Source organism: Diabrotica virgifera, chromosome 4 (assembly GCF_917563875.1).
Source record: "Diabrotica virgifera virgifera chromosome 4, PGI_DIABVI_V3a".
In the NCBI taxonomy this organism is placed as follows: domain Eukaryota; kingdom Metazoa; phylum Arthropoda; class Insecta; order Coleoptera; family Chrysomelidae; genus Diabrotica; species Diabrotica virgifera.
In genome coordinates this window covers 159,534,148-159,546,887 of record NC_065446.1, presented here as the reverse complement: position 1 = coordinate 159,546,887, position 12,740 = coordinate 159,534,148, and the positions used below count along the sequence as shown (strand labels likewise).

The 12,740-nt window shown below is 30.1% G+C and overlaps 1 protein-coding gene across 5 annotated transcripts in view; it reads right to left on the bottom strand.

Moving 5' to 3' along the window:
- The window catches only part of LOC126883192 (RING finger protein nhl-1-like), an 87,687-nt gene that overhangs the window by 7,001 nt on the left and 67,946 nt on the right, over nucleotides 1-12,740 (bottom strand). Inside the window, exons 2-7 of one of the 5 annotated variants that reach the window (XM_050648437.1) lie at nucleotides 11,475-11,594; nucleotides 8,469-9,642; nucleotides 6,761-6,833; nucleotides 5,733-6,411; nucleotides 5,522-5,558; nucleotides 5,043-5,231 (exon numbers count right to left, since the gene is read on the bottom strand). The exons of 1 other annotated variant lie outside the window; for it this stretch is intronic. In XM_050648437.1, coding sequence (XP_050504394.1) covers nucleotides 5,195-5,231; nucleotides 5,522-5,558; nucleotides 5,733-6,411; nucleotides 6,761-6,833; nucleotides 8,469-9,642; nucleotides 11,475-11,594 — 2,120 coding nt within the window. In that variant the 3' untranslated portion in view covers nucleotides 5,043-5,194. Of the gene's footprint in view, nucleotides 1-4,787; nucleotides 5,232-5,521; nucleotides 5,559-5,732; nucleotides 6,412-6,760; nucleotides 6,834-8,468; nucleotides 9,643-11,474; nucleotides 12,498-12,740 lie in introns of those variants that run through there. 3 more of the 5 variants (XM_050648435.1, XM_050648436.1, XM_050648438.1) reach the window with 3 other exon arrangements.

Genomic DNA, 12,740 nt, shown 5'->3' with positions numbered 1-12,740 from the left:
GATTTTGTTGTTCCATTTCAATATATCAAAAACATAAACACTTTACAAAAGTAAGGTTATCAAGACGTTCAAGATAGAATGTCAACAGTGTCAAAATTCTTCCGATTTTCGTGCAAAAGTTAAAATAATTTTAACTTCTTCCGATGACTTTTTAATTTCGTACGAAAACCCAACTGTCACTTTTCAGCCAATGAAATTCTCTGAAATTTCTATCGTATCATCGTACCGTCGGACATCGGATCTGTGAAAATCCACCTTTAACTCGGCAATGTCAATTCTGTCAAAAGTAATGACAGTTAGTGGAAAAAATTTTCCATTAGTTTACAGTATGGAGACCTGTAAGAAGGAGTGGAAACGCAATGCATCGTTTGTGGGCTAACTTTTCAACCTCTAATTCAACTTTCAGCAATCGCCGCTAGAGGCGCAAGTGTTCGAATAGGTGCTACAAATACATTAGCTCTTATGGACTTATTTAATATTTAACTCATTTTATTTTTGTTTTTAGCGTAATTAGACATTAATTTATTGGTGGATTGTAGCTGAATATGTTTTATGCCAAAAATAAATTATTTTAACCTTATAACATATCGACGTGTGGTAAAAAGTGTATTCTTTATATACCATTGTAGATGGAGATGTGACATCAAATTTAAATTTGTCATTACTTTAATATGTAGGACAGCTTATTTTGAAGCGGAAATATTTTGTCACATTATCTAACTGCCACATTTATATACCAATGGTATTTCAACGGCAAATTAATTTTTTAATATCTTTGTAACTGATATTAAAAAGTTTGTTAGTTGAAAAAATTGACTTAACTGTACGTAATTGTTTTTAAAAAGTTTAAAAAGTTATTTAAATAATTTGAAGTTTATTGATCAATTTTTTTTAATTAGGTATTCTTTTTATCAAAATTTAAACTGCTTTTTTTTAATACTTCATTTATCTATATTCTGAAAGCTTACCTATCAGATGTTTAAATTTAGTTAATAAAAATATATGTCTATAAACTACGCAGACGATAGTCTGACTTTTATAAAATTAATGTTAATTTTTGTGAAATATTTTGTCTCAAAAAATGCAGTTTCGACAGAAAAACTTTAAGATCGTCCTACTATTATCACTATAATTTTCAGGTTAAAATAAAAACCAATAATAGGCACAAATTTTATTTACACCGAAGGAAATAACATACAAACGAATAGGTTTAATCCACGAACGTTATAAATAACATAAAGACAAATCTTTATAAAAAGTCTTTATTAACTTCGTTAAGTTCCCTTTTGAATTTTTTATCGGAACGATAACTCGATATAAATCCCAGTACGAAGCAAGTTCTTTTAGTGTAAGCTTTCTTGGCACTCATATTTAAATAATATTAACCACCAAAACCAATAATCTTATATTAACTACGAATAATTAATTATTTTCGAAATTTTCACATTCACTCCAATGCAAAAGTAGCATCTATTTCTACGCCACCGCCGCCCTAGCGAGAAACCAAGCAAACAGGCAAAATTGTGTACAAAAATTTCAAGGTCGTCCTATCTCGATTCCTCTCCTCTGTGTAGGTCTCCATAGTTTACAGTTTTTATTTTTTATTGTATTACCTTTAACGATTTGTTCTTAGTAATTTCAATTTAAGTTGGTTCCTTATCCTTCGTTGATAAAGTGTAGTTTTGTTTTAGTTACGAAACGAAAGAACTTTTGTGTTGTGTTAATAAAAAAACTGAACATGGTTTATTATTGTTGTGTACCGTTGTGTACAAATCATAGAAAAGTTAGAAAAATGCGTAGATAGGTAAATAGTAATTAGTTTATAACTGTTTTATCTGAAACAACAAATAAATACACGTACCTATATTTAGAAAAACATTGTCATAACTTTTTTTATATCCCTTTTCCTTACTAAATTTTACAGCAAAAATAACATATTTTTGTAACTTGGGAATTCCGAATAATTTATGAGTATTACTTAGATATTATTTAAATAAAATACCTTAACAAGCTTAGTAAGTTCTGGTATTTTATTTTAATAATATAGGTGAGATCGGTGAGATTATAAGAAGATATTTTAATTAGTAACGAAAGGGCCCGCAAGAGGCGCTGAACGGATGAAATTAATGCTTGTCCATTTAAATTTCCCGCCAAATGGTGATTAGTTAACACTACGGTCGCAAGTGGCGAAAGGAACCAAATGTTTACAGTGAGTTGCCTATCTATCCGGTAATACTATATTATTAATCTATGGCATAACATACATTGCGAAAAGATACGCACTGAGTGTCACATCTGGTTTTCGGTGAACGAAATTCCACCGAAAGTCACCGAAAACCAGATGTGACACTCAGTGCGTATCTTTCCGCAATGTATGTTATGCGATGTAGGCATATCGCTTTTGGTTTGCGAGCTCGCTTAGGCCCGTATTCATAGTCGGTACTCAAGTGTGAGTCGATGCTCAAGTCCGACCTTGAACAAATTCTTATACAAATTTGTATACAAATTTTTTCAAGGTCGACCTTAAGCATCGACGCAGACTTGAGTACCGACTATGAATACGGGCCTTTCTCACGTCTCATTAGGCAAGCGGCAGCAACCCCTAAAATTACGTTATACCGACCACGAAAATCAACTGACTGGTGATTGACGAATTTTTGTCATTCTTTGTTTTCGAGGTCGCTGAATCCGAACGTGAAGTTTATTTTTATCTAGAATTGGTGGAACATGTTCAAAAATCAAATTTTATGCAAAAATGCAAAAAATCAATTTTGATGATTTTTCAAATTTACCTCGTTGTATCTTTGGTCGCTGTAAATATTTCCTTTTAAAAATGTTGCTATGTCATCTTTGAAGTATTTAGATAACAACGAGATTTGTCTAAAATGTTTAAACAAATTAAAAGAGGAGGTGTTAAGTTTTAAACATTTTGTCGTCAGATTTCGTTAGTTTTATGTTTACTTAAAAAAGTTGAGTGACAAACTTTTTAGTTTATGATTTAACCAGCACAGCAATAAAACATGATTCATGAAGAAGTTATAAGGGGATGAAGGAGTTTGGGGTGTGAGAGTCAGTATATATAGGGGTTTTGCTCGTACTGGAACTTCAACTGTAAATAATGGGAAGCACCTTACACATCGGGGTTGAATAATAATAGGCACAACTTTACTGTGAGCGGTATAATCACCGAAAGAAACAGAAACAAACTACATTATTAAAACTAGATTACTGATATATAGTTCAATGGCTCTTCACTGCTCGGAGCGTAAACAGGAACTCTTGGAGTCACGAACGTCTCGGCGTAACATGGATTTTGGCTGCGGGCCGCCGACATCTGTCATTTTGTTCTTTGTTGTCAGTTGTCAGTCTTATGGTTTTGTTTACTTGCGTCTAGAGAAAACTAATACTATGCTGGCGAGCTTCTAGACAATTGACAGTCAGTCTCTGAGTTTGGCGGCCAATTTGAAAAACATATATTATACACTTAATACATATTTTAAGTTTAACATAGTAATAAATGAAAGACCTCACTTCGCTTGGTCGATTATCTATATAAATGAAATTCAAAATATATTTATTAATCGAATTATATAGTATTAGAAATATTTTAAATAAAAAAACATCGTTATGTATATTATGTATACGATACCTATGTTATAGGTTATTATATAGTTATTGGGGACTTAGCAATTTTACACCAGTATTTTGAATTTCTCTACCAAAAGGTTTGTTTAAACAATAATTTTCCCTTTTAGGTTTTCTCTTATTAACTGAAAACAATCACTTTCGTTTAAGACAATTTTTATTATGTGGAATATTTCTATTTTCCTTTGGACTGTTCTTTAATGTGGTAATGATATAACTTTTATGATGGTTATTTTACTATAATTTATAACTTTCCTATGGTTAATTATTTTATAGAGAAATTCAAAATACTGGTGTAAAATTATTGTTGTAAAATTCAAAATATACTTAACCTAATATACAGTGAGGACGTTTGAGTTGAAATAAATTCATTATCTCGAGAATGGGCGAATTTGGAAAGAAATCCTGAGACAGGTCGATTTTTATTTTTAAATTATGACTTTTTGGCATATATATCATACTAGTGACGTCATCCGCCTGGGCGTGATGACCTAATCGATGATTTTTTTAAATGAGAGTATTGCGTTGTGTGATAGCTCATTTGAAAGGTTATTTAATTCGCTATTCAATAATATAAACTTTAACATAATTATTTAGGTATACAGGGTGTCCAAAAAAATATTTTGGATTAAATTAATTGTGACAAAAAGAATGAATGTAATTCATTTAATTCAAAATACATTTTAGTTCTGTCAGGAAACAGAAATAAATGTTTATTTGACAAATAAATATTGTTTTCGCTTAAATTCAATGTTAAAGCTGCCAACCACATGTCTCTTAGCAGTTTGAACCTGGGATTTAAGCGAAAAGCCACGTTTATTTTGTGAAATAAACATTTTTTCTGACAGCAGTAAAATGTATTTTGAATTAATTAAATTGCTTAGATTTTTTTTTTGTCAAAATATATCGACAAAATATTTTGTCAAAATATGTCGATTATACATATTTACTATATAAATGAAATTCAAAATTTACTTATTAGCCTAACTATAGATACAGCATTAACGACAGATTTCATAATAAAGTTAAAGTGGGCTTTAAATTTAAATTTGGTACGTACCTACCAACTTAAAATTTTAAGTCCACTTTAACTTTATTATGAAACCGAGCGTAATAGCAAAATTTTAAATAAAAAAATTCGATATGTGTAATAGTTATATTACAAATTTATTAAGGATGTAACAATTTTACAGCGGTATTTTGAATATCACTAATAGAAGGTTTGTTAACACGCTGATTTTCCCTTTTAGATTTTTTCTTAACCGAAAACAATCTCCTTTGTTTAACAATATTTTTATTGTGCGGAATCTTTATATTTTCTTCTGGTATTTTTATTGATGTGCTTCCTTCCTTAACTGCGTTTAGCACAGCTTCAATTGGAGCGGTTAAACGTTTGATTTCATTTAGCTCTGTCATTGAGGAGATTTTATCAATTTGATCCCATATCCAGTTTTTTAAATTTAATTTTTCTTTGTCTAACTTGGCATCATTATCACCATCTTCAGTTTCCTTAGAACTTAATACCTTAACTAAATCCTGTATTTTATTTTCAGAAGTACATTCTTGAATTATTAGGGCATTGCCATCTGCAATATAAATAAGATATTGAATATTAAAAAAATCATATTTTGATTGCTACTCAAGTTAAAGCTAACAAAAATTTGAATCAAATAAATTAAATTCTATACCTATACAATACAACAAAGAAATTCAGAAAACAAGCCACCAGAATAACTCTATTATATTAACTAACAGTGTTTACAAAGAAAACCACAAATTTTTTCCAAAAAAGCTAATGCATAATAACTTTTCAAAGCCAAACCACCCCTCATAAAGTTGCTGAAAATATTTATTATCCGTTTAGATCAGTAAATACCTTTGAAACTTTGAAGTTGTCGAGTAAGCTGGATATACTGTAAAATAATTTTATACATTAATTTTAAAATAATTAACGATAGGAAAGTTTTAGATGATATTAAATTATGGTAATATTTTTAAGAATTTGTACATTTTAAAAGTAAATATGCATTATTCTATACCCCTGATTTATTATTTTCATGTATATGTATATTTAAAAGGCAACAAACCTTGATCCGAGTCCGTTTCTGTTATAAGTGATTCTGCATTTTTTTCACCCGGTAGGTGTTGTTCATATCGGCATACTAAATGTATATGTTTACACATATTATATCTGACGCTTGAATCTATACATGTACACGAATATTGGTGAAAGCAAGCATCACATTCCAAGCAAACGATTTTACAAGCACAATCAACTTTCCTTTGCTCTACCAAATATATTTCCTGAGTTGTGGATGAAGGAACTTGCCAAACAGTATCCATTTTTATCACTAAGTTGTGATCAAGTTCTTGGCTTGACTTATGCCTCGACCTTAGTTCTCTCAATTTAGTACACAGTTTACCTTTATGAATTGTTATTAATTGATCAAACAGTTTATCTCTTACAAACTTCAATAGAGCAGAAATAGCCCTATCTAGTCTCTTGTTATGTTTGCCTTTTAGATAGATATACTTTATGGTATGATGCATACGTTCTAAATGCATGTTCGTGTTCAAACCGCTATTTAGACGATAACTATAAGCCCAACTATCAACTTTATTAGCATAATGGATTTTAAAATAATTTGCAAACTCCAAGGTAGCCTCATTTTCGTAGAGGCTTTTTAAAAATGTCTCCAACATAAGTGAAAATGCTTTTACATCCGTTTCTTGAAGCAAGGTACGCAATTGTTGGTAGACCACTACCTAAAAAATTATTAAATTATTAGTTGGTATTTACTAATAGAAGCTTAATTATTATAAATATCATATGAGAGTAGGTACCTAAAATATTATTTTTTGTATTAAAATTGGTGAAAAAATATTATACTTCAGGCGATGACAAGCAAATGAATAAAGATTTACCTATTTTAAGATTTTATTTTAGATCATATTGGCAGTTATTTGATTCATTCTCTATCCTTCAATTAATATATAGAATTGAATTAGTTGAGAGCAATTATTAAATCTGCATGTCACTTTTGCATAATTGATATAAAATGACTTTTAACTAGGTACGTCAATGTATTAATCTACATAAATAAATACAACATACTTGCATATCCTTAGCAGAAATCTTCGAAAGATTCTTCCTCCATGCGCGGTCTACATGCCAACAACAATATAGCCTACAAATTTAAAAAATACAAAACATAAAGTTCACAGATTTAACTAGTGTCTACATGTAGTCACTTGCAAATTATTAGGACCATCTATGAATTTTTACAGAAATCAACTACTATTTCACTACTTTTTGATTAAAAATTATTTTTTAATTTAATCCTTCTATATGTAATATTTAGTAGCAGAGGAAAGTATGCTAAATGTGCAGTCACTGGAGCGCTTTGGGGACCTATTGCGTTGTAAAGAGTAGGTTCTAAAACCAATAAAAATTTACTTATTTTTACGTAAGGAATCCGAATCTGCAAAAAATCCGAATCAACCCAAAAAATGGGGACTCCTATTTAAAATTTTAAAGTAACCCCCCACCCCTCTCCGTGGGGAGTCGTGTCTGGTATCATTCGATAGATTTTTGACAAATATTGAGCACGTATTTTTTAGTGTTTAGATCTATCGTTCATTTCGCGAAATATTCGCTTTTTCTTGTAAAACTTTGTGACTCACCCATTTCCTTACGCTCCGCCCAAATCGTCAGATTTTTGAAATATGTATGCATGTACTTAAATTACCTTATCTTAATCTGGCGATTTCGAGTTTTTCTAAGGATAGATTTTTTTTCCGCCCCTCCCCTTAACGAGCTTCCCTGTGTTTAGAGCCAATATATGGTAGAGGTACATCTACAGGGTACCAGGTTTCTCCCCATATGATAATCTGACGCGCTCGAGTTACTGCAAAAATCCCTGCTTGGGCTCCCCTACCTAAAGTATAATATATTTAATAATAAACTGCAATAAAACATTGGAAAATACATATTACCTACATATTTATTTTTTAATATCTTGTTAAGCCCCGCCCTTTAGCTTTGATTACCGCTTGTACCCGTCTTGGCATATTTTGAATGCACTTAAATTCACTTTGCTTCAATTATTTGTCTTTGGGGTTCCAATAAATATATTAGTTTTTCAATGAAAACAATTTTGCTGATGACTTTTTCATTGGAATTATTCTCGTTTTAACAGATCCCAATCTTTTTTATGGAATTAAGGTCAGGAGCTCAACAAAATATAGAAAAATATATAAATATGTGACATTTTCAAATGTTTTATTGTTGTATATTATTAAATATAAATATTACAGTTATTGTATAAAATTAACAATAACATTACATAGCAAAATTAAATTTAAAAATAATTTATAAACAAAAAGTAGTGGAGTACCTAGTTGATTTTTATAGAAATTCATAGGTGATCATAATAATTTGGTCAAAGACTGAAATAGTATATTAAGTATGGAGAACGGTAAGGGTTTTATACCGATCGAAGACAATTGTTTGGAGGAGGAGCGGAGCGATGACTCCAATTATTGTCTGAGATCGGTTACCCTTAACGTTCGACATGCTTATAAATAACGTTTTTTTGCACGATTGATACCATTATAAATTATAAAAATAAATTAAAATTAAGAGATTTTTTAACTCGACGGTAAGTGAATTACTTACCGTCGAGTTGGAGTACTTACCGTCGAGTTTAATTACTTACCGTCGAGTTGCTAGTAAATGTCACCTACTGACGTAAAATCTGTCACGGTAAACAGTCAAAAATGATCAATCGTGCAAAAAATATACATTTTTTAATAAAACTTACCTGTATTCTGGAGGACTCATAATTTTTATCCATGCATTAAAAAATGATTCTGCCATATCCGACATGAATACTTTGGGCGAAATTTTTGATTGCAAACTTTTTCTAATACAAGAAAATAATATGCACATAACGTCTTCATCTGTTCTATTGGATATCATAAATGCACATGGAAATCCCTCTCGCATATCATCAAGAACCAATAATGTTACCAATTCAAATCCGTAACTAGTTATTCCGTGTGTTCCGTCTACACAAATGCAATCACCCCCAAATTTGTCAAGCATCTCCTTTTGACCTTCGGTCATTAGAATTAAAACAAAATCTTCTCTTTTTAAACATGAGTGCTCTTCTGATAAATCATCTTGCGGTTTATAGAAAAGTACACTATTACTTTTTTGTAGTTCATTTACCCATGCTTGGACACTTATGGCATCATTCCTATGTCTGACAGGTGTTGCATTTAGATTGTATGTTTGTTCAATATTATGCAAATCTTTTTTAGTTAGAAGATGAATCCTTGAAAAATTTGCACTTGTCATAGAATCTCTAATTTCATCTAAAATGGCAGCTAATGGAATCTTTGCAGCTATTTTACTAGCTAATTCCCGCTTTTTTTCCTGACTTAAAAATAAATGACCTAAGTTATTCTGATGTCCAATATGCATCTTAACATAATCTACCTTGCAGATATTTGCTTCTTGAATGACTGTAATATTGGCTGGACAGAAAGCATTTATTTTGTTAGAGCCTTTGTATTTTAAATGTCTTTTATTGTTTCCTTTAGCAATGTATTTTCCTGACCTATGACAATTATATATTGTTTTAGTGCCATTTGAAACATTACTGGAACTACGATTCTTTACAAAAAATGATCTAGTTGTTTTTTCCTCTTCCAATTTCCAAAAATGAAATTCTTCTAATGAATTAAATTGCATATTTTCAGCTTTAACAACAACTTCATGCTTTTCTCCAAAATGGTGTATTAACTTCGATTTGATATCTTCATATTTACATAAAGGACACTTCAATTGTTTGGGCTTACGGTGGGAAACAATTTTCGGAGTTGTATGTATTTTCTTATGAGCGTTGAAATTTGCTAAACCCGAAAATTGCTTGGAACATTCACTGCATTTGTAAAGATAAAACTTATCTTTGATTAAGACTTCCATTTTTTCTAAAACAAATAAATTAATTCAATAGTAGTAATGTTATGTTGTTCTGAAGCTATTTCACTGTGGCATTTTTGTAATCAACTAGTCTAAGTGGGAAATAAGCCACAACTTAACTAAAAACAGTATTTTATTAACGTTTCGACGTCCACATCGGATGTGGACGTCAAAACGTTAATAAAACCATTTTTTTTATTTCCTATTTAGAATAGTTGATTAGAATAGGGCTTTTCATCGATTGTCATTTGTTTCGAGCTTCTGTCATATGTTGTATAATCTGTGTATAATATTAATATACCTACACGGATTATACGATATATGACAGAAGCTCAAAACAAATGACTGTGAATGAAAAGCCCTTTGTTACTAGTGTGTTTTAAATATCATTTTTAGCGACTTAAGAGTGATTTGGATTTGTTTAAACAAATATGTAGGTATATTTTATCATAAAGTATTAATGGAAAAAAATAATATTTCAACAGAAGGTACTCAAAAATGTCATTATACAGCATTAGAAAGCTATTTTGATGTTTTCATTTATTTAACTGAAAATTTGCCACAGATAGCCAAAATACAGGAGTTAAAGTGGTTGAAAGGATTGTTATATTTTTACAATAAAACAATTACATGCAATAATATCAGACTCAAAAACATAGGCGTCTACTTACTGTAAGTAGGTACAATTAACTCTAGAAAATGTCTAGAAAATATAGACGCAGGAAAAAAAATGTTAAAAAAAATTGTAAAAATATGTAAATGCAATTTGTTTAAAACAATTTTGGTTCCTACCATTTTTTTCGAAAAGTTGATATAATAGCGGAGATATTGAACAACAACAACAGCTAGCAGGTCTCACGGTCTCGCCTGTAAAGCATGCGTACTACCTTAAATGTTAATTTTAACAAAAAAAAATGAAAGATATCTATATTGTTTAAAATTCAATTTTCTCCATTTTTGCATAGGTACATTTTTGTCGTACAGTTAACAATAATAAACGAGAAAATTCAATAATTATGTTCTAACTGCCACTATTTTCCCCCTTAACTCGAAAAATATCGACCGCACAAAAAATTTGTAATAAAATAAAAATAGAAAATTATATTTTCAACAATTTCGGTCCTTACATTTTTTCTCGAAAAGTTGAAATTGGCGGAGATATTGATCATAAACGAAATAACGAAACGACGGAATTCATTCGCGATTTTAAATTTACACTAGTACTATTGATCCGCTAAATATTAGAAAAATAAAATTTTGGACAGCTCGGCATGCAATTTAGAACGCTATCCCGACTGGACTATATTTTTTTTAACTCTGCTTTTGCATGTTAGTATGTAACTTTTTATTGTAAGAATTTAAAAATACCTTTAAACACTTACAGTACTCTATTTTGGCTATCTGTAGTTAAATTTTCAGCCAAATCAAAGGATATGCATTTTGGGAATGGAGGAAAATGTAAAAAATGGCGTTTTAACGTTTTCTTCACTAAAATTTGATCTAAAAGATCAAAATATATAACTTGTTCTTATGCTGTATAATGACATGTTTGAGTCTATTCTGTTGAAACATTATCTTTTCCATTAATACTTTATGATAATAGATAGGTACAAATTTATTAAATAAATACCAACACTGTACAATAGCTATAAATGATATTTGAAACACTAAAGGGAAAAAACAACTTTTCAGGCATAAATGTCTTATTTTTGTTTCCCAGAAGCTATACGTACACCAAGTTTCAGACAAATCGGAGACTCAAAGATTTTTTGGATCCAATATTGAGTGGCTTGAAATGAAATCACCCCTACATAAATGTAACGTAATTATTATAAATTACCTGGATGAAATGTCCGGACATGCTCTTTCAAATTGGAGTATTTTGAGAAAGTCTGATTGCATTCATTGCATATAGCTGCTACGTTTTTAACATTTTTTGGTGCCAATTCCTCCAGTTTGTCTAAAGAATAACATAAAAATCATGTCACATAATCATGAGCATAAGTAATAAACAGAATCTTGCTTTTCAAAGCAGTCAGATTTAATGCACTTTTGTCAAAATACTCATATTTATTTAAATTTGTTTTATTTACAAGACATTTTTCAAAAAAAAAATCAAATATTATGTAGAAGAGTAATCAATGATTACTAATCATGCACTTTATGATACCTATCTAGTTTTTTACATAGATATATTGTATACAGTGCGCTGGAATAAGTGTTATCTCCCTTATTAACTTATTTATTTTTAGGACATAAGCAAAACGCTCAGACAGGACGATTTTTAAAATAATCATAGTATATTATAGCATCAATGTTTCGAACTTTACGCGATCCCTCTTCAGGTGACGGACATAACCTTGATTTTTTAAAATGGGAAAGTGCATCATATGACATCTCATTTAAAAGCTTTTGAAATACTGATTACAAAAATATATAACACTTTAATCCTATTTGAGAGCGTAGGCGAAAAATTACGGTCGAATTCTGTTTAAACGCATTCATTTTTTTCGAATCCTGAGAAAGCTAATAGGTATTTTTAAATTTAAACGCAGAATAAACGATTACATTATTACGGAGGGCTGATAGTCCCTTAGAATAAACAAAAAGTTTCTTTTAAATTACATATTTGAAATTAAAAAATGGACTAAATTTTCTCTTTTTTTTTTCACCCCTGTGACTTATTAAAATAAACGTTATAAGTAGACGTTCTCATGATATTTTAACCCTCGATAATACTGTCATATTTCATTCTTCGTTTAAATTTTTCAAAAATACGTATTCGTTTTCTCAGGATTCGAAAAAAATGAATGCGTTTAAACATAATTCCACCGAAATTTTTGCGCCTACTCTCTCAAATAGGATAAAAGTATTATACATTTTTGTAATCAGTATTTCAAAAGCTTTTAAATGAGGTGTCACATGATTTACTTTCCTATTAAAAAAAATCAAAGTTATGCGACTGTCGCCTGAATAGGAATCGCGTAAAGTTCGAAACATTGATGCTGTAATATACTATGATTATTTTAAAAATCGACCTGTCCGAGCGTTTTGCTTATCTACTAAAATTAAAAAAGTTAATAAGGGGGTAACACTTATTCCAAAG